Here is a 22,751-nt window from a genome sequence, read left to right on the forward strand (position 1 = left end):
ACTATGTTTGCATGATTTTGTTCCCTACACATTGAGTGTTCGGTCTTTTGTTAAATATTTAAAAAAATCTTTTTATGGGTTCTTTTTTGATGGGCATGATGTGTTTTTATTCTCTGCACATTGGGTGTCTAACTATCGTTTCTTTATATGGGTTCTTGTGGGTTTCTTTGTCTCAGGGCTGCCTGTTAGTAGACAAATCTCAGGGCTGTATAATGTATAATAAATGTACTTTGAATAGTCTGGGAGGTTGGAATAGTCTACAAGAGATGACAGTGGGAGTATGAGTGTCAAGTTGCCATGCCTTTGCCACAGTCCTCAGAGGCTGACTGGGCTTGGTATGCGTATGTTGTCATTGCGGTGAAGGTTGGCACACTACGTTGTATTATGCCTCATTTTATACGGCAGTCTAACGCACAGCATCTCGAGAGACCATGTTGAAGTCATCTATGTTGAAAGCAACTACGGTATTTTTATTATAACCAAAATTTCTCCAAATTTGGAGGATCCATTTTCTTGGCAGTATCTACTGTGTACTTTATTTTTGGAAATATAACACGTTGTCACATTGCAACTCCTCAGTGCCCAGTTGGTCACTTCAGAGACTAATCCCAGATGGCTTCCATGTCTCATTGCCAGATGATTAAATCTACGTAAAGAGCAAAAACACAAATAAAGATGGCTGAACTTGCATATATACAGCTACTGTTGCAACCTCGGGATATCCCAGAGTGTTTCACAGCCAAACACATTCAGGAAAAATGGCAGTCAATTTGCACGTGGTAAGCATCTCCAGACAATGAGAGGATGATTACATGATTTGTATTTAAGGATAAAACCTGGCCAGGAAACACTTAATGGTTTAATTGCAGTGAAAGCTCAATATCTTCTTGACTCATTTCTCCCCTCTTCAAATGATTTCTCTGTAAAAGGAGGCAATGCACAAGTAAATGTTGATACAGTTCAGAAAGGATTAAATGACTTTGATATTTTAATGAAGATGCCTTATTCCTTTCAAAAGTACGTGAGTTCATTTCGAATCAGGGAACTTGCACCTTGCCTGCAATGCATCAGTGATGTCAGGCCGGCACTGTGTTACAAGATGTCATTGCTTAAAGATGGCCCAAACTTGGCTTCAGGGGCTACATAGCAATCCACTGTGTACACATCCTGGACCTTTGGACTTTGAGCCAAATGCGAAAAATACCCATTGTTGTCATCAGTGACTTCTTCAAACGCACTGTTAATATGATCAAAATCCACCTTGCTTTCTTCTGTTTCAATGTGTTCAATACATGTGGATGCATCGTCATCATAATGTCTCTGGAAGCCTGCGTGCCTTGACTTCAGTTTGAAGGCAGCAATTAAAGCGACGGTAATTAATAGAATAACGATCACAGTGACACCCCCAACTAATGTACTCTTATCTGTATTTCCTGTTGATCCCGAAGTATGTGCTTCAGAGCACTGATTGGAGGCGGGCTGATGACATTCATTGATGTTCACACTCTGAGGGATCACACAGATTTTATAAACTGTTCCAGGACTGAGTTGGTTCAGCTCCACTTCTCTAACCCCCCCAATCATGTGAAGGCTTTGCACTTGTGTAGCAGTACTGTAGCGAACCTCATACTCATCACCCATGTCCTTCAGAATATCCCAGTTCACCAGCAGGGAGCTTGAGGTCACGTCGCTTATAGTGACCTCTTTGATGCGGTGTGAGAGGCACAGGTCCGGGTTTACAGAGTTGGCCCTTTCCATAGTATTAGCCCTTGTGGTTATCTGCTTGCTGCTGAGCTTTGGTGGTGGGGCCTGATCAGTTCCTTGGAGAGGAGGACCACTTGAAATGTAAGTTTTATTCTTGGCTGTTAGCGGTGGAATGGTAGTGACTTCAAAACTGTATGGAGGACAAGTCAGAAGCTGTGGCTGTGGATGAGAACACAGTTATTAAATTAACTACATATATAGGCTATTCAGTACAAGATAGGCTTTGTTACTGTACGCTTATCCACTTTAAATTGTTACTCCATGTTTCGGCACTGATTTATACTGTGTGCCATTCACAAAGTACTTTAGGAATTCACTAAAGACACTTCAATAACATTTACTCATCTTTAACTGGGCGGACAAATCCAATAGCCACTGTCTCTGAGTCCCCCTCTGCTTTTGAGCGGTAAACTGTCCAACAAATATGTTGCTGATACTTTATGGATATTGAATTTAATCCTGAAATTCCAAACCAATAACTTTGTGGGCCTTCAGACTGTTCAAAAAGGTGTCTCACCACCACCTTCAAAAAAAGATTAGCCTTAGCACGGAATTGCAGATCTGACAGAAGAAAATTACACGCGCCCGTTGAGAGCGCTGGCCAGCTAATGAGTTGGGGGCAGCTCTACACACACAACTACGTTCACGGTAAGTGGTGTCTTGAACAGCAAAGTCAATTAACTCAGTCAATGTCTATTAAGAATGAAAGAGACTGAACTCCAGGCACTCCTGATTAAAGCAGTATGATTCCTCTGGAATAATGTAATGAATTGAGGATATTTTTAAAATGAATTAGTATAGTCACAATGAGTTAAATGTCTGCCTTGAGCCTTGTAGATAAATCCATCAGCCTAATTAAGTTTACTTTTATAATTTCCTTCAAAATCCTGTGATCTTAATCATCTTACAAGGCACAGACTAGGGAGTACACAATTTATGTAGACTCTTCTCTTAACTTCTATTCTGAATCGGATAGTAGTCCGGCGCGTCTGCCAATTGATCCTTCATTGAAGCCAGCTCTTTAGACCAACTGTCCATGCCCCTCACTGCATTCCCTCTGCTAGTCTCAGGTGCCTGCGTTCAGTCCATAACCCTCCGAGCCCATACTCTCCATGTACTATCAAAATGTCTCTTCAAATTTTGCATTGTAACCACTTCCTCTAGCAGCATATTCCAGGTACTCGTTACCCTGTATAAAGAGTTTGCTTCTCAGGTCTCTTTTAAATCTTTCCCTACCTGCATCTAGCCGGCTGATGGTGCAGTGGCATCAGCACTGCACTTGGGGGTGGGTGGTCCTGAGTTTGAATCTGGTCAGTTCCTTGCACACTTTACATCTGTGCTGGGTCGAGCGCTGAGCTAGCAACTCGGTCTCGTAAAAGAGACAAACGGCAAGCTTGCTGCCTGATGCGCCAAACTAGATGCAGGGAGGAACTTTCCTTTTGTTTTAAAAAAAACCTACTTCTATCTGTGCCTTCTGATTTTGTATTCCCCAATGCTGAGGAAAAGACTAAGTCTGCCCACCTTCTCGATACCCCTCATGATTTTATAAACTTCTGTAAGGTCACCCTTCAATCTCCTAGCTCCAAGTTTAAAGATACAGTGTGGGCCAGTGTCTCCCTACAACTCAGGCCCTCGAGTCCGGGTAGCACTATCAAATCTTTTCTTGTGCTCTCTCCAGCCTGACGATGTCCTTCACGCAACAGGGTGACCAAAACTGTACGCAGTCTTCCCAGCGCAGCCTCACCAATGACAAATACAAACAGCAACCTAACACCCTACTGAATGCCCTGACCAGTGAAGTCTGAGCACCTCCTTCACCATCTGTGGTAAACCATATATATATATATATATATATGTTGTAACTGGGTTACCTGTTTGGACACGCCCCTCTGCTGACTGCCCCTGTGGCTCCTCCCACAGAGCCCTGAATAAAGATGATTTTGCCCTGCTCCTCCCCCTCAGTCCAGGGGCAGACACTCAGCATGCTGGAAGTCATACCTTACTGCGAATAAAAGCCTTTCAGTACTTACCCTACTTCAGTCTTTTGAAGTAATTGAAGGTGCATCACCATCCTGTCGCCTTGCCTGGCTACTTCCAGCAAACTGCTCTGGTACTCCCAGGTCCCTCCGTTCCACAGCCCTTGTTAATGTCCTGCCATTCATTGTACAAGTCCTGCCCTGCTTTGAACTCCAAAATGCATCACCTCACAGTTGTCCAAGTTGAAATCCATTTGCTTTTCTTCAGCCAACCTCCCTAACCGATCAAGGTCCCTTTGTAATTCATTGCTACCATCAGGGAAGAGGTACAGGAGCCTGAAGGCACACACTCATTGATTCAGGAACAGCTTCTTCCCCTCTGCCAACCAATTTCTCACTGGACATTGAACCCATGAACACTACCTCACTTTCTCTAATTTATTTTAACTAATATACTGTATGTATGTGTATGCGTGTGTGTGTGTGTGTGTGTGTGTATGTATATAATGTGTGTGTGTAGTTACTGTAATTCAGTTTTATTATTCTGCATTGTATTGTACTGCTGCTGAATAACAACAAATTTCATGACATATCCCAGTGATATTAAACCTGATTCTGATAGGATAGCCTGTATATAAATTGATTGTACAGAAAGTGAAGCTAGGTTCAGCTGTGTCTGTGGATACTATCGAGAGGGTGCAGGCGAGATTTACAAGGATGTTGCCTGGACTGGAGGGCGTACCTTATGAGAATAGGTTGAGTGAACTTGGCCTTTTCTCCTTGGAGCGACGGAGGATGGGAGGTGACCCAATGGAGTTGTATAAGATGATGAGAGGCATTGATCGTGTGGATAGCCAGAGGCTTTTTCCCAGGGCTGAAATGGCTAACATGAGGGGGCATAGTTTTAAGGTGCTTGGAAAGAGGTACCGAGGGGATGTCAGAGGTATGTTTTTCATACGGAGAGTGGTGGGTGCATTGAATGCACTGCCAGCGAAGGTGGTGGAGGCGGATACAATAGGGTCTTTTAAGAGAGTCTTAGATAGGTACATGGAGCTTAGAAAAAGAGAGGGCTATATGCTAGGGAAATTCTGGGCAGTTTCTAGGTAGGTTCTGGGTGGGTTACATGGTCGGCACAACATTGTGGACCAAAGGGCCTGTAATGTGCTGTAGATTTCTACGTTCTATGGGGGTTAACCTCGTGATAGACTGGCGTCCTTTCCGGGGGGGGGGGGGGTGGAGTCTTGTACTCTCAGTCGCTTCACGCCACGGAAACCGGCATAAGCACCGGCCTGATGGGCCACAAGGCTCGTGACCGACTTTTAAAAAAAAAAAAATGTATAGGATGACTCTGACAGGAAATTATAAAATAGTGGTAATGGCTGGGTACGGGGCTAAAGTGAGCCGCTAATCATTATTTACAGGCTCAGCAATCACTATGAGCCATTTTTTTTTTCATTCACATGAAAGGATCTGGAAAAAATGATATCCCAGTTAAAAAGATGGACCATGAGGCTGGTGAGGCGGTGGGGAGGGGGTAGATGCTGTGTATTTTCAGTGTATCTTTTCTCCTGTTCCAATGGCTTGTGAGATCCTGATACCTGACTCAAGTCCTGCGGAAGGGTCTCGGCCTGAAACGTCAACTGTACTTTTTTCCATAGATGCTGCCTGGCCTGCTGAGTTCCTCCAGCATTTTGTGTGTGTTGCTCAGATTTCCAGCGCCTGCAGATTTTCTCCTGTTTGTGATTCAATGTTGGCATTTTGGTCTCAGACCCTGAAGCTTGTGGATTCAGTTCCTTTTCTGCTAACCCCTTGCCGTAAAATCTGATAGTCCTACTGCAACACGGAGAGTGCTGCTCTGTGGACTACGTTTTGGAGTGAATTCTAACGAGGCCCCATTTTCCTTCCCAGGCGGGAAGAGGTTAGTTATTCATGAAGTCAAAACCAATGTACTTTTATTACTAAGGTATGTATATGTTACCATCGCAAACACGAGGAAATCTCCAGATGCTGGAAATTCAAGCAACACACTCAAAATGCTGGTGGAATGCTGCCTGGCCTGCCATGTTCCATCAGCATTTTGTGTGTGTTATATGTTACCATGTTGGCGCATGGCCAAGTGGTTAAGGCGTTGGTCTAGTGATCTGAAGGTCGCTAGTTCGAGCCTCAGTTGTGTCCTTGAGCAAGGCACTTAACCACACATTGCTCTGCGACGACACCGGTGCCAAGCTGTATCGGCCCTAGTGCCCTTCCCTTGGACAACATCAGTGGCGTGGAGAGGGGAGACTTGCAGCATGGGCAACTGCCGGTCTTCCATACAACCTTGCCCAGGCCTGCACCCTGGAAATCTTCCAAGGCGCAAATCCATGGTCTCACAAGACTAACGGATGCCTACATATATGCTGCCATATTCTACCTTGAGATTATTACCCCAAGAACAACATACATCCTCAAGTATACATCAATGGAACAGATTACTTGTGGACACAATGAGCACAGTCTAGCTGACATATTTCCCACTTTACAGTAGGATCTCATTGGCTGCATTGTGTTTGGAGGGGACTGGCTGTATACTGAATAATCATTAAGGTTTTCTTTTACCTGTACGTTGACCAGAAGTTTCCCTGCATGTGGACTGGGCGAGCTGCACATGACCTCCCTCTGGTCTGCCTCCCTCTGCTTCAGAAGCCACGCTCGGAGCCAGATCAGCTTGCAGTCACACCGCCAGGTATTCCCGCTCAGCCGGAACTGCCTGACGGACTTGAAGGACCTGGTGTTGGAAAGGGTCACCAGGCGGTTGTTCCTCACGCTCAGAATCTCCAGCTTTCGGAGCTTGGAAAGGGCCTGGGCAGGGTCTTCATCCAGAAGTGCGTTGTCCAAGTAAAGCTGTGACAGGAACTTCAACTTTGCTTCAAAGATGATAGACTTCAAACTGGACATGTTGTTGTTGCTAAGCTGCAGGATTTCTAGTCTCTTCAGGCCACGGAACGGCACAGAGGTCAGATTGTTGTTGTCAAGGCAAAGCTTCCTGAGCACTCTGTTGCCAGAGAAGGCCTTTGATGAGATGGTAGTGATGCGGTTATTACTGAGCAGTAGCCATCGCAGTGCTGAAAGGCTCTTGAAAGTAAAGTTTAGCACAGTGGTGAGACGGTTGTTACTAAGGTCAAGAACGTTCAGGTTTACCAAGGAGGAAAACACACCTGAGGCAGGGGAGGAGAAAGAAATAAAAGGACGCCCAATTAATTGGTGTAAAAATTCCTCTGTTGAAAGGAAAATACAGCTGTCCACTTGATTCAAATGGTGTAGAAGTAAGCTACGAACAGATCTTGGCTTAGAGTTCAGAGCCTTTTACAGTGTCTTGCCTATTAGGGCCCGGTTCTGAGACGTTTTCACTGTCCTTTGCGCTCTAGTGTAAATTCTATGATGGGAGAATTGTTAACAGCCCCTATCGTGGCTTATCCACCATCCACAATCTCACTTCCAACCATCCCTCCTCAGCTTTAATCAGAAAATCCCTGAAGTTAGTGAAAAGAAGAGGGGAAATAAAGACTGGTAGAAGGAGAGGGAGTTCAAGACAACAGCAAACATTGGGACAAGTTCACACCCACTAACAGCACCTACTCAGCTACAGCAACTCCAACACAGAGGAGCTCTGTCTGCCCAGTATTTGGGCAAAGGGGAGGCCAGATGGAAACTTTCAGTATCAGTGATGATATCTCGAACTGGAAGCCCGCAAGCAGGAAGCAGCTTTGGATCTCTGCCGAGTAAGTGGGCCAAGGAACGGCAAATGGAGTTTAATTTAGCTAAGTGTGCGGGGTTGTAAAGTGAGATCAAAGTAGGGCTTTCACAGTGAGCTGGAGAGTGTTGTAGAACAGAGGGACCTTGGAGCTCGAGTGCCTGCAAGTGGAGCAGAAACTGTTTGGCGCACTGGTCAGAACACTGACTATAAAAGTTGGGCTGTTATGGTGCGTTTGTACAAACTACCGCTGAGGCCACACTTGAGACATTGCGTTCAGCTTTGGTCAGCCTGTTAAAGGAAATACATTACTAAACTGGAAAGAAACAGAAAAGATTTATGAGAAGGGAGAGATTGAGCAGGCTAGAGCTTTATTCCTTGGTATAAGAGACTGAAAGGTGGCCTTACAGTATGTAGACGGGAAAGGTTTAGAAGGTTATGACATGAAAATGAAATATCTTTATTGTCATTGCATAGTACAATTTGTCATGCACCAATACAGCGAAAATGAGTTTGCAACTCTTGTACTCAATGCTATAAAACAACAAATAAAATAAACAATAAATAAAATCAAGTAACCCGCCAGTACAAGGAATGTCCAGCAGTACAAAAGCACAACTCAGATGCATGACAGTCATAAAACCAGTATTAAAGTAGCAATATAACAATTTATGGATGATGCTTGATCGATTGGTTCAGAGCAATTATAGCTCTGGGGAAAAAGCTATTTTTCAGTCTAGAAGTGCCAAACAGTGGCAAATGGGACCAACTTGGTGGGGCATGTTGGTTGGCACAGACCATTTGGGCCGAAGGGCCTGTTTCTATGACTTCTTGAAAAACTGGTCCACACGGCTTGCAGCTGGATCGGTGGTTCTTTACCAACTTAATTAATGCTCAGGAGGTTGGCATTTGGAAAACGTCCTGCAAGTTTTTAAGTAACACCGGGATATAACAGTGTGTAGACATTAGTTATGGTACTGGGTTAATGATGGGAAAATGTTGTTCAATTTGGAAAGATGCTGAACATAGGAAAAGTACTTATCTGCATACCGTATCTGTCCAACTGTCTTTTAAAAATCGTTATTGTACCTGCCTCAACTGCATCCTTCGGCAGCCTATTCCACATAAATACCAGCCTTTGCATAAGAAAGATAACTGTCAGGTTCATATTAATTTTTCCCCTCTAATTCTTGATTTCCCCAATAGTGGGGAGAAGACCGAGTGCGTATTTTGTGGTAGTGCAATCACAGTCGAATTGGCGGAGGAGGACTCGCGCAGGTCCGGGAGCGAGAAATTTTTAAAAAGAACTTTCATAGGATTTCAGCTTGAGTAAATAAAAGTAAGGCAGGGACAAGGGGAGCGGCCATTGTGTGAGTGGACCCGTGTTAGAGTGGGGAAGCTTTGGCTCATCAGGCTTCAGCAAGAACAAACTTGGATGAGGTAGGCATCTGGCGAGTTCCTTCTTCTTTCTTCTCCATTCTTTCTGTAAGTGCATAGTTAGAGCGGTGAGAGTGGCTCCGGGGCTGTGTTGTGAGTCTTTGCATGAGATGTGGGAGACCTCCAGCCTCCTGGATGACCACGCCCGCACCAGGTGCAGTGACTCAGAGGACATGTTAAGGAACTAGAACTACAGCTCGATGACCTTCGGCTCATACGGAAACTGAGGGGGTGATAGCCAGGAGCTACAGGGAGATGGTGAGCCTCAAGTTGTAGGAGGCTGGCTGTTAGGAGAGGGAAGAGAAATGGGCGGCCAGTACAGAGTACCCTTGTGTCCGTTCCCCTCAATAATATACCGTTTTGGATACCGTTGGGGGGGGTGGGAGAACCACAGTGACTGAGTCTGGCACTGTGGCTCAGAAGGGAAGGGGGCAGTACTGGTCTGCAGTAGTGACAGGGGATTCCATACTTGGAGGGATAGACACAAGATTCTGTGGGTTGCGATCCAGACACCCGGATGGCACGTGGCTTCCCAGGTGCCAGGGTCAGGGATGCCTCGGATCGGGTCTACAACGTTCTAGAGGAGAGTGAGCAGCCAGAAGTCCCGGTAAATATCGGCAACAATGGCACGGGAAAAGTGAGGAGGTCCTGAAGAGAGGATTTAAGGAGCTAGGTAGAAAGCTGAAAAGCAGGACCTCCAAAGTAGCAATCTTTGGATTGCTGCCTGTGCCACATTGCCGGTATAGAATAGAATGAATTTGTGAATGAACACATGGCCGAGAAACTGGTTCAGGGGCAGGGTTTCAGATTTCTGGATCATTGGGATCTCTTCTGGGGGAAGGTACGACCTCTACAAAAGGGATAGGTTACACCTGAACCCATGGGGCACCAATATCCTTTCAGGTAGGCTTGGTAGAGCCGTTTGGGAAGTCCTAAGCTAACTGTCAAGGGGATGGGAACTGGGATTCATAGGGCTGAGGATAGGGCTGTTGGATGACAAGTAAAGGCAGTGTGTAGTGAGAATGTCAAAAAGGACAGGCTGATGATAAGGCAAAATTGCAGGCAGTGTGATAACTTGCAGTGTAAAAGGGAGACGAAATCAAAATGGGGGATGAATACAGGACTGAATGTGTTAAATTTGAATGCATGCAGTATACCGAATAAGGAGATGATCTTGTAGTGCAGTTAGAGATTGGCAGGTATGATGTTGTGGGCATCACGAAGTCTTGGCTGAAAGAAGATTATAGTTTGGAGCTTAAGATTGTATTGAAAGGACAGGCAGGTATGCCGAGGGGGTGGTGTGGCTCTGTTGGTTAAAAAATTATATCAAATCCTTAGAAAGAGGTGACATAGGATCAGAAGATATGGAATCCTTGTGGATAGAGTTAAGAAACTACAAGGGTAAAATGGCCTTGCTGGGCCTCTGAACAGTTGCCAGGATGTGGGCTACAAATTGCAAATGGAGATAGAAAGAGCATGTCAAAAGAATAATGTTACAATGGTCATGGGGGATTTCAATAAGTAGGTAGATTGAGGAAAATCGGGTTGGTGCTGGATCCCAAGAAAGAGAAATTGTAGAATGCCCCACGATGGCTTTTTAAGAGCAGGTTGTGGTTGAGTCCACTAGGGAATCAGTTATTTTGAATTGGGTGTTGTGTAATGAACTGGATTTGATTGGGGAGCTTAAGGTAAAGGAATCCTAAGGAGCCAATGATCATAACATGATAGAATTCATCCTGCAATTTTAGAGGGAGAAGCTGAAGTCAGATTATCAGTATTATAGTGGCATAAAGTGAATAACAGAAGCATGAGAGAGGAGCTGGCCAAAAATGATTGGAAGGGAACACTAGTAAGGAAGATGGCAATGGCTGGAGTTTCTGGCAGCAATTCGGAAGGCACTGGATAGATACATACCAAAGTAGTAGTAGTATTCTAAAGGGAAGATTAGGTAACTATGGCTAACAAGAGAAGTCAAAGATGGCATAAAAACTAAAGAGAGGGCATATAATAGAGCAAAAATTAGAGGGAAGTTATAGGATTGGGAGACTTTTAAAAACCAACAGAAGGCAACTAGTAAAGTCATAAAAGGGGAAGAGATGAAATATGAAGGTAACCTAACCAATAATATTAAAGAGGATAAAAAAAGTTTTTTTTAGATATATAAAGAGTAAAAAAGAAGTAAGAGGTTCAAGGGTGTTGGGGGAGGGGGGCGCAGAAGTGAGTGTATTTGTTATTACTAAGAAGAAGGTGCTTGGGAAACTGAAAGGTCTGAAGCTAAGTCAACTGGACCAGATAGACTATAACCCAGGATCTTGAAAGAGGTGGCTGAAGAGATTTTGGAGGCATTAGTAATGATCTTTCAAGAATCACTAGATTTGGGCATGGTTCCGGAGGACTAGAAGATAGCAAATGTCATTCCACTCTTTAAGAGGGAGAGAGCCTGACCTCAGTTGTTAGGAAGATGTAAGAGTCAATTGTTAAGGATGTAGTTTCTTGGAGGCACATGATAAAATAGACTGAAGTCAGCAGGGTTCTCTTAAGAGGAAATTTTGTCTGAAAAATCTGCTGGAACTATTTGAGGAAATAACAAGCGGAATAGACAAAGGAGAATTGGTGGATGTTGTGTACTTGGATTTTCAGAAGGCCTTTGACAAGATGCCACCAATGAGACTGCTTAACAAGGTAAGAGCCCATGGTATTACAGGAAAGAGACTAGCTTGGATAGATCATTGGCTGATTGGACAGAAGCAAAGAGTGGGAATAAAGGGAGCCTTTTCTAATGGCTTCTGGTGACTAGAGGTGTTCCACAGGGATCTGTGTTGAGACTGCCTCTTTTTATATTGTATGTCGATGATGGATTTAATAACTTTGTGGCCAAGTTCACGGACGATACCAGGAAAGGTGGAGGCGAGATAGTGTTCTGGGAGCAGGGAGGCTGCGGAAAGATTTAGACAGATTAGGAAAATAGGCAAAGAAGTGACAGATGGAATACAGGAAGATTATGGTCATGCACTTTGGTAGAAGGAATAAAAGCATATAACATTTTCTAAACAGAAAGAAAGTTCTAAATCCGAGGTGCAAAGGGACTTGGGAGACCTTGTGCAGGATTCCCTGAAGGTTAATTTGCTGGTTGAGTCGGTGGTGAGAAAGTTGAATGCAATGTTAGCATTCAGTTTGAGAGCACTAGAATATAAAGCAAGGATGTAATGCTGGTGCTTTATAAGGCATTAGTGAGGCCTCATTGGAGTATCGTGAGCAGTTTTAAGAAAGGATGTGCTCTTTACAGTGGGTTCAGAGGAGGTTCACAAGAATGATTCCGGGAATGAAAGACTTGTCACATGAGGAACAATTTATGGTTCTGGGTCTTTACTCACTGGAGTTTAGAAAAATGAGGTGGGATCTCATTGAAACCGATTGAATGCAGAAAGTCCTAGATAGAGTGGATGTATGGGGGTGGAGGAGTCTCGGACCAAAGGGCACAGCCTCATAATAGAGGGACGTTCATTTAGAACAGAGGCAATGATGAATTTCTTTAGCCAGAGGGTGGTGAATCTGTGGAATTCTTTGCCAGAAGTGGCTATGGAGGTCAGGTCATTGGGTGTATTTAAGATGAAGGTTAACAGATTCTTGATTAGTCAGGGCATGAAAGGTTACAGTGAAAAGGCCGAAGAGTGTGGTTGAGAGAGGAATGGATCAGCCATGATGAAATGACAGGGCAGACTCAATGGGCCAAATGGCCTAATTCTGCTCCTATATCTTATGGTCTCATGAATTAATTCTATCTATGCCCTTATGGCATTTTGTGACCAAATAACAAGTCTATTTTTGTATGTTTGGGGCAATGATAGCACACATATCTTTGTCGTATGACCAAACTGCATGCACAGACACACAGTCGTGTACACAAAGACTGAGAGAGCCTATGTGTGCCAACGCTGTGCCTGCACAGTTCACTTAACCCACTGAACCGCCCTCTCCCCAGAGTCTTGCAAACATTTCCTCTCAAACTGCAATCTGCTTCCACTACAGGATGTCCAAGGCTAACAAACAGGTTCCATTTTATAGGTGGAAATCACAGAGAAACACAGTTACCCCACCTCCATGGTACTGAAATGAATGACATCAAAAGCACAATGATAAAGATAAAGAACAATGACTATAAATGAAGAGAGAGAACTAATGTATGAATGTGTAAGACCATAAGATATAGGAGCAGAATTGGGCCATTTTCCCCATCGAGTCTGCTATCACAGCTGATCCAATTTCCCCCTCAGCCCCAATCTCCTGCCTTCTCCCTGTATCCCTTCATGCCCTGAACAATCAAGAATCTGCCTTAAATAAACATAAAGACTTGACCTCCATAGCCGCCTGCAGCAAAGAATTTCACAGATTCACAACTCTCTGGCTAAAGAAATTCCTCCTCATCTCCATTCTTAAAGGATGCCGCTCTATTCTGAGGCTGTGCCCTCTGGTCCTAGACTCTCCCACCCTCTCCACATCCACTCTATCACACCCTTTCAACATTCGGTAGGGTTCAATGAGGTCACACCTCAGTTTTCTGAATTCCAGTGAGTACAGGCCCGGAGCCATCAAACACTCTTCATATGACAAGCCTTTTCATCAGTGCCAGCAATTGCCCATGGGGTACAATTCCTGCCACTGTCTGTAAGGAGTTTGTACGTTCTCCCTGTTCTGGTGTGGGTTTCCTCCGGGTGCTCCTGTTTCCTCCCACATTCCAAAGACGTACAGTTAGAGCTAGCGATATGGGCAGGCTTTGTCGTGCAGGCTAATCCTAGCACAATCCCCGCTGATTTAATTTGACACAAAGCGGTGCATTTCTCTGTATGTTTTGACGTACATGAGACAACTAAAGTTAGGCCCCACTAACACAATCTGGAAGGGGGATGGACAAATGCACAAATACCTGGTACTATATCAGTGAGGAGATTGTTTTCCAGGTGTAGGAACTCCAAGGCAGTTACATTCTCAAAAACGCCAACTTCGAGTTCTTCAATGCTGTTGTTATTGAGGTGCAGGTATTGCAGTTCACCCAGTCCATTGAATGCACCTGGCGCGAGCCTGCTGATGTTGTTGTCGTTCAGGTACAGGATGACCAGACGAGACAGGTTGATAAAAATGTCGGCTGGAATCTCGGGCAGGTGCTCTGAACTGAGCCGCAGCTGGGTGGTGGTGTCAGCCAGCCGGGTGGGAACGTCGGCCAGGCTGATGTTGGTACACCCGACATGCAGGCTGCGAGCAGAGCAGATGCAGCCGTCGGGGCACAGAATGTTCGCCGAGGTCACCACCGTCTGAGTGAGGTACTGCGCCGACACCACCGAGTAGAGGACGAGTCTGAGGAACGACATCTTCTGCAAAGGCAAATGGTAGTTGGTAAGAGGTGCACAATGTACCAGCACAGAGCAGTTAGTTCACAATGCAAGATCACCACTGTGGGAGTGATAGCGTAAAAGGAGGGAATTATTCACCAATGTGCATAATGCTTTCTGAAAGAAAATCCACCAGGTTCCCTCATGTATACCGTATTTCATTTTTTTTCCCCGTGCTTCTCAGCAGCAATCTTGCTGTTTCTTAGGCATTTTGTCTGCTTTTTACAAGGCCCAGTTGCTAGCTCGACTGTCAACTCGGCACAAATAGAAAGCGTGCAAGGAGCCGGCCAGATTCGAACCAGGGACCACTCGCTTCAGGGAAGTCCCGTGTGGATGCCACTATGCCACCGGCCGGCTACACTTCACATAGTGTTCAATTATTGTGGAATATGGAAGTTTCCATCATCTAGGCTGGACAAACTAGCGTGCTTTCTCTTGGATGGCAGAGGCCGAGGGGTGAGGGGACGTCGACTCAGACCATGAGGGGCCTGCGTCAGGCATTTTCACACCTTACAAGGCTCAGATTGGAAGTCTGTGTGGGGCGCCACTCCTCGCACAGACTAGAGCAATGTGTGGTTAAGTGCCTTGCTCAAGGACACAAACACGCTGCCACAGCTGAGGCTCGATCTAGAGACCTTCAGATCACTAGACGAATGCCTTAACCACTTGGCCACGTGCCCACCTGATTATAATATTATGAGAGGCATAGATAGGGCAGACAACCGGCATCCTTTTCCTAGGATGGAAATAGCTATACCAGAGGGCATGCATTTAAAGTGAGAGGGAGAAAGTCCAAAGGAGATGTGGGCCAGGGGCTAGTATATTTTACACTGTGAGCAGTGAGTGCCTGGAATGCACTGTGAGGGCTGCCAGTGGAAGTGTTTGAGATTTGCTAATATGATTAATTGAATACCGAGGCTTTGGGCCTGCTCCAGGGATTTGGATCTAAATTTGGTTCGGAATGCTGTTGTTGTTGTTGCTTGCTTCTGTTGTTTGCGTGATTTGTTTTTGTTTCTTTCTCTCTGCACTTTGGGGGTTGGTCTTTTTTTTAAATTGGGTTCTTTCTAGTTGCTTGTTTTGTGGCTGCCCATAAGCAAGCAAATCTCAAGATTGTAACCATGTATGGCTTGAATGATAATTAAACTTTGATTTGATTTGCTCCAGTTTCCTTCATCTGCATTTTCTCGTGTGTCAGCCAACTAGGCTGCTTTATCTTAAAAGGTGTCCCAAGCCTTTTGAAATCTGCTGGGACTGCAACCACCAGTGCAAGTGAAGAGCGTTCCAGGACAGATCTGTGCCTTGTAGATGGGGGAAAGTGCTTGTAATGTCAGGAGGTGTGTCGTCCACCACAGGGTACCCATTCTCTGTCCTGCTTTTGTAAGCAGGGTATTTATGTGACTGACCCAAATGAGTTTATAGTTCATGGATATTGATGGTGGGAGAATCACTGATGATGTACTGCACTGAAATATGCCTTTTGAGCTTGTGTTTTCTATTCTGTGTTTTGCTGTTTGCATGATTTTTGTTTTGCGGGTGGGGAGGAGGGGTTTGACGTTTGACGTTTTTCTTTGGGTAGGTTGGTTCCATGGTTGTTCTTTGTTTTGTGGCTATCGGTGGGAAAGACGAATCTCAGGGTTATATACCACATACGTACTTTGATAATAAATCTTTGAACATTGATATGAGGGATATGGTCCATCACCTGGCAGTTCTGTGGTGCAAATGTTCCCTGCTACTTCTCAGCCCATGCCTGAACACGGTGCGTATCATATTACAGTGGATTCCGGTTAACTGGGACACATCGGGACCGGTACATTTTGGCCCAATTAAGCGGATTCCCCAATTAGCCGAAGTTTCATGGAAATAGTTAAAAAGGCATTTTTAAAAAAAGACCAACCGAGTCACAAGTTATGGAGATGGCGGTTGCATCACCCGTCTGGTGTGGAAGGGCCACTGCACAGGATTGGGAAAAGCTGTAAACTCTGCCACCTCCATTGTGGGCTCCAGCTTCCCCAGCGTCCAGGGCACCTTCAAAAAGCGTTGTCTCGAAAAGGTGGCATTCATCCTGAAGAACCCCCATCACCCAGAACGTGCTCTCGTCTTATTGCTGCCATTAAGGAGAGGTACAGGAGCCTGAAGGCGCACACTGAACATTCCAGGAACAGCTTCTTCCCCTCTACCATCAAATTTCTGAATGGACAATGAACCCATGAAATTACCACAGTATTTGTTTTCCTCTCTTTGTCCACTACTTAATTAATTTAAATTTTATATATCCTTATCATAATTTACAGGTTTTTAAGTCATTACATATTACAGTGGACTGCTGCCACAAAACAACAAATTTCACGATGTATGCCAGTGATATTAAACCTGATTCTGATTCTAAATGGAATACAACCAAATTAGAACACAACCAGTACTACTGCAGTACTATAAAACTGTGTATTAGTTCCCTATACTTATTGATGGAGGAATTCAACAGAGTTGAGTTCTCTTAGCTGTAAATGAACAAAATAGTACAGATAATGGACTGCTTTCATACAATACTATCAATGGTTGCATCCTCCAGATCTTTATTTTTATTTAACATTCAAGATGATTGTCGATACCTTAAATTCTCCATAGTTTCTAGCTTGTTGAAGTAGGGAAATTAATTCATTTTCAATCCTGTCTGTTTCTGGTATCCCCAAGCCTGAATGCTTGAAACTGCAGTGACCAAAACAGTCCTGAATTGTCTTATTTCTTGCAAATTCTCAGTGACAAAAATCGCTGCTTTTTGAACAGAAACACGCACAACTGCTGCTATTTTAAAAATGCTCGCTTGAAGCACGGTGTGGTGTCTAGCTGCTGAACAGTTTCCTGCCCTAATTAAGCGGCGTAGCGTCCCAAATAAGCAAAGGGAATCCCGGCTATTTTCTCAATCAGTTTTTGTCTGTTTAAGAGTTATCCAAATAAGCGGCTTCCCCAGTTAACCGATGGCCCAATTAACTGTTGAATCCACTGTACATGGAGTCAGCAGCTTGCACCACTTTCATGACTGCGAGTGCTCAGGCAGTAATTAAGCAGGGTTGGATTTGTGTATGGGATATAACTGGGCACATTATCAGGTGATCTGACTGGCGACACAGCTCATTTTACAGCACAAATCTGCTGCACGGCAGCTGAAATAATCCGAGTGTAGCCATTGCTGTGGGCCATTGGAGTAAATGAAGTGGGCTGGAAATCAGCTTCTGTGAGTGAGAGCAGACATCCCACCTCTCCCGGAAGTTCCGGGAGTCTCCCGTATATTAATAGTGTCTCCCTGATGCCCAATATCCCAGAATTTTTGAGTGAGTGAGAGTGAGAGAGAGAAGAAGAAAAAGAAAGAAAGAAAGAGGAGGGATCCAAAAAAAAAGAAAATATAAAACGTATGTCACCCCAGATGACCCTAAAGTGTACCCTGCCTAATAGGGATCAAAAATAATGAGAGTTGCTCGCTGCACTGTTTGCAACAGTGACTTTTCTATTGCCCGTGGTGGGTTAAGACTGTAAAAGACATGTTGAGGTGAGTTTAACAGGTGTTATTTGTTCATTAGCATAGCTAACGTTATTTAAACTAGCTGGCTAGCTGCTAAGGAGCTACTCTATTGCAGACATCCCACCTCTCCCGGAAGATCCGGGAGTCTCCTGCAAATTGATGGTGCTACCTCCCTGAAATGAGTTTTTGCAGGGTGGGATGTCTGTGAGAGGATCTCAGGACCCCAGAGCCATTGATCCAGCTGCTTTGTTTCACAGTTTGTACCTGGGACTACGATTCAGTTGTACCTCACTGGCTGTTAAATACTTAAGACATTCACATAGAGGTTGGGTGGGACTACAACCAGAGGTCATGGGTTAAGAGTGAAAGGTGAAAATTTTAAGGGGAACATGAGGGGAAACTTCTTCACTCAGAGAATGGTGAGAGTGTGGAACGAGCTGCCAGCACAAGCGGTGCACGTGAGCTCGATTTCAAGAGTTTTCAAGCAAAGTTTGGATAGGTACATGGATGGTAGGGGTATGGAGAGCTATGGTCCCAGTGCAGGTCGATGGGAGTAGACAGATTAGATTGCGTTTCAGCATGGACTAGATGGGCCAAAGGGCCTGTTTTGGTGTAGTATTTCTCTATGACTGTGACATATGTTGAAAGAGATTGTTTAAGTACTGCCTTCACTGATTTTAGACTGGACAGTGTGATCTCTATCAGATGTACTGTTTAAAAGAAAGAGGCAAGTAACATTTATGTTACAAAGGTGTCAGGCAACGATTGTTTCCAGCAATTGAGAATCTACCTCCCTACCACTAACATTCAATGACATTACTAACAGTGAGTCCCCAGCCATCAACATCCTAGGGATCCCCATTGACTAGAAACTCAATTGAACCAAACAGCTATACAAATATACTATACAAACGCACACAGAATGCTGGAGGAACTCAGCAGGTCAGGCAGTCTCTATGGAAAAGAGCAAACAGTCAACGTTTCGGGCCGAGACCCTTCTTCAGGGCTGAGTGGAAAGGAGGAAGGGGAAAGAGGCTTGTTGAAAGGTGACAGGTGAAGCCAGGTGGGTGGGAAAGATAAAGGGCTGGAGAGGTGAGTGGACCATGGGAGAAATGGAGAGAGGAGGGGACCAGGGGGAAGTGATAGACGGGTGAGAAGAAGTTTCAGGCCAGAGTGGGGAATAGAGGATAAGGGGAGGGAGAGGGATTGCTTTTCACTGGAAGGAGAAATCAATATTTGAGTCGTCAGGTTGGAGGCCACCTGAACGGATTCAAGGTGTTGGTCCTTCACCCTGAGGGTGACCTCGTCTTGGCACAAGAGGAGGCCATGGACCCACATGTCAGAATGGGAATGGGAATTAAAACGTTTGACCACTGGGAAGCACCCCAGTTGGGGCATATGGTGTGGCGGTACTCAACGAAGCAGTTCCCCAATTTACGATAGGTCTCACAAAAGTACTGTAGCTGTGCAAGCAGGTCAGCGGCTGGGTACTCTGCTCTCGATAATACATCTTCTGACACCCCAGAGCCTTTCCACCATCTACAAGGCACAAGTTACGGATATGATGGTCTTCTCTCCACGTGCCTGGGTGGGTGCAATGTCAACAACTCTCAAGAAACTCATCCTGACAAGCGGCCCACTTGATTGGCGTCAAGTGAAAGTAATTCATTCACTCCACCACTGGCACACAGAGGCTACAGTGGGTGCCAGATGTAAAATTCTCTGCAGTTCCCTGCCCAGATCTCTTCAAGAACACTTCCCAAACCTCACAGCTTCTGCCAGCATGAAGGACAAGGGCAGCAAGTTCCCGCGGACATCTCCAGCTTCAGGTTCCCATCCAAGTCACGACCATCCAGACCTGGGAAGTCAACTCAGTAGCCACTTTATTAGGTCCCTCCTCTACCTACTAGAGTGGCCACTCTATAATGTCTGTGGTCTTCTGCTGCTGTAGCCCTGCCACTTCAAGTTTTGATATGTTGTGCATTCAGAGGAGCTCTTCTACGCGCCACTGTTGTAACACGTGGTTATTTGAGTTACTGCTTCCTTCCTGTCAGCTTGAACCAGTCTGGTCATTCTCCTCTGACCTCTCCCATTAACAAGGCTGCTCACTGGATGTTTTCTTTTGTACCTCTGTGTAATCCTCTCACGGGGGCTCGTATACAAACTCGTTGGCTAACTCTGCTTAACAGTCACATGACTTAGTGGTCAGAAGGCCACCTTCCATAAGCATCACATGTCCAGGGTTCAACCAAACAGGAAAGTTGGGATGTTCTGATTAAGGAACATTGATAGTAGTGAATGCTGTGTAAATACTGCCCTACGCACAGTTATCGCTCGCCAGAAAAATAACAGATTGTACACCAGTATAAAATAAAATTACAAAGGAAATATATTTACTGATATTTTGACTTTAACAGACAGTTAACGGGAAAAGAAAAGAAAAGGGCCCATTACAGTTAATGTGCACATAAACATTGGAGCTCGTTTCCATAGCAGTTGGGTGTATCACAGAATTCCTATCACTGACCACAGAATTGTCCTTGAAAAACGCTATGAGCAAACTGACCAACTCAGAAGTATTGGCACTTCCTCCTTGAAACCTTTCATCTGCACAAAGTACTGCTTGCAATAGGATCTCCCCTTCAGGTGGGATCCTCCAAGCGTCTTCCCTTGTGCTCTTCTCCACGCCTCCTCACAGTAAGACTCCAAACCAGGCCACTGTCCTTCAGACATTGGATCCCACCCATCTCTCTCGAATCATCCATAGCGTCCCACTGGGCAAAATGTTGCCAAGACAAACCCCATTGTCTGACACAACATTCCCAGGTTGGGCAAATGGCTCCTTATCTTTGGCCGAAGCCAAACCACGAGTCTATGAAGCTTACCAACAGGGCACGTTGCATTTGCAGAAAACAGCTAGTATAAAAAATACCTCACAGCTCAGCAGTAAAAATCTTAGCCAGGGCATTATGTCTGTAAAATCTAGAGACTGTTGTGTGTGACAATCCAAAGAGGTACTCAAAGCAATCTGTTGGGCACCAGCAGTCATTCCGCAGGTAAAGTCACTTATTTCATATTCCTTCTCCCGTCTGAACAACAACTGAATCTCTTGACCATGTCTGCATGCTTTAACGCATTGAGTTGCTGCCACATGATTGGCTGATTAGATATTTGCATTAATGGGCAGGTGTACAAAATGGCCACTGACAGTATATTGTCAGCCCTCTTTTGGTGCTGGGTTTAAATCCTGCCTAACACCATAGCGGGAACATTACCACCAGAACAAATGAAGCTCAAGGACAATTAAAAAAGGCAAATAAATACTATCCTTGCTAGTGACACAGGCATGTTGAAAATGAATTTAAAAGGAGAAACCAAAATCTTTCTGATTAATTTGTAGAAACACCTTGCTATTAATGTTGCCCCGTGAATTGCCTTCGTCAATATTACAACCAAACCTCTGCCCTACCTTAATTCTGCCCTGTTCTGCTGGAAATCTTGCTGGACAAGATGCGGTGAGGCGAGTTATTTATCAAAAGCTTGTTCTCTAGTCCAAAATGCACAAATCGCATCATGCTTAAAAGCACTGAGAAATCACTGGAGGAAGTGGTTTGACTTGAAATGGCCAAGGGACCATACAAGATTCCCTTATCTGGGATTGCAAAATGTGGCTTTCGTTTTCCTGTTCGACTGGCTAATCTCAACAGGAAGCAAACCATCTTTAATCTTGCAAAGTCAATACTATTAGCAAACGTCAAATCAGTACTCAGAGATATCCAATCTCTCAGTGTCCCAGTATGGTATTTTACTTGACGTACAGAGAGGCTTCTGACTCCACATCCTCCTAATCTACTCTGCTCGTACAACCCAGCTGCTGTTCTCACTATTATTTATTGACTTATTTGGCACTATTTTATTTATTTGCACAGTTTGTCTTTTGTACGTTGGTTATTTTCAAGTCTTTCTGTGTAGTTTTTCATTGATTCTATTGTATTTCTTTTTTCTACTATAAATGCCTGTGAGAAAATGAATTTCAAGGCTGTATATGGTGAAATAAATGTACTTCGATAATAAATTTACTTTGAACTTTATTCAACACTGTCTTGGCCAGCCACGGACCCATCTAATACTCTGCAACCAATATCCCTCCACATCAAGTTGAACCCAGCATCACCCCTGTCCCCCTTGACCCTTCATTCCCAGGAAGGATCCCGTTCTTCTTTTTAGTGACTTGTTCTTGGGCTAGGTGTGACATTGGGAAAGATTCAGTGATTTAGAAGTTGACTGTGTGTTTTATGAAGTTAATCAAGTAGCCAGAAGATACAATTCAGTTTTGCCATTTAGATTGAGCATTTGTTGAGATACTACACGGAATAGGCTCCTCCCACCCCCGAGTCACGGCACCCAGCAATCCCCTGATTTAATCTGTGCCTAATCACAGGACAATTTACAATGACCAATTAAGTTAACAATCGGCGAGGTCTGTGGGAGGAAACTGGGGCACCTGGAGGAAACCTATATGATCATGGGGAGAATGTACAAACTTCTTTCAGGCAGCAGCGGGATTTGAACCCCGGTTGCTGGTACTGTAAAGCGTTGTGCTAACCACTATGCTATGCTGCCTCCATTAATATAGTTGTTATTTTAAACACCAAACAGTAACAGCCTATCATATGTTGCCCTAGTCCTGTTTCAGGCTCTGTTATCCGAGGGATTGCGAACAGTACTGAGCATTTTTAAATAACCAGCAAACGTTCCCAATAATCTCCAGCAATCCAACAGGCCTGAGACTTTGGTGCCAAACCGGCAGATTTCAGAATCAGGTTTAATATTACCGGCATAGGTCGTGAACTTTGCGCAGCAGTACATTGGAGTACATGATACAGAAGAAATCTGTAAATTACAGAAACTATATAAATCTCAAATACATAAAT

At 44.6% G+C, this 22,751-nt stretch overlaps 1 protein-coding gene across 2 annotated transcripts in view; it reads right to left on the minus strand.

Annotated features, from left to right (window-relative positions):
- Positions 1-449: 449 nt before the first annotated feature.
- LOC140204850 (leucine-rich repeat transmembrane protein FLRT1-like) overlaps positions 450-22,751 on the minus strand; it is a 31,784-nt gene continuing 9,482 nt past the window's right edge. The window contains exons 1-4 of one of the 2 annotated variants that reach the window (XM_072271719.1): positions 21,287-21,377; positions 13,835-14,279; positions 6,339-6,937; positions 450-1,923 (exon numbers count right to left, since the gene is read on the minus strand). In XM_072271719.1, the coding sequence (XP_072127820.1) occupies positions 1,093-1,923; positions 6,339-6,937; positions 13,835-14,276 (1,872 nt within the window). In that variant the 5' untranslated portion in view covers positions 14,277-14,279; positions 21,287-21,377 and the 3' untranslated portion in view covers positions 450-1,092. Of the gene's footprint in view, positions 1,924-6,338; positions 6,938-13,834; positions 14,280-21,286; positions 21,378-22,751 lie in introns of those variants that run through there. The other variant, XM_072271718.1, reaches the window with a different exon arrangement.

The sequence above is a fragment of the Mobula birostris genome, chromosome 11, assembly GCF_030028105.1.
Source record: "Mobula birostris isolate sMobBir1 chromosome 11, sMobBir1.hap1, whole genome shotgun sequence".
Classification (NCBI taxonomy): Eukaryota; Metazoa; Chordata; class Chondrichthyes; order Myliobatiformes; family Myliobatidae; genus Mobula; species Mobula birostris.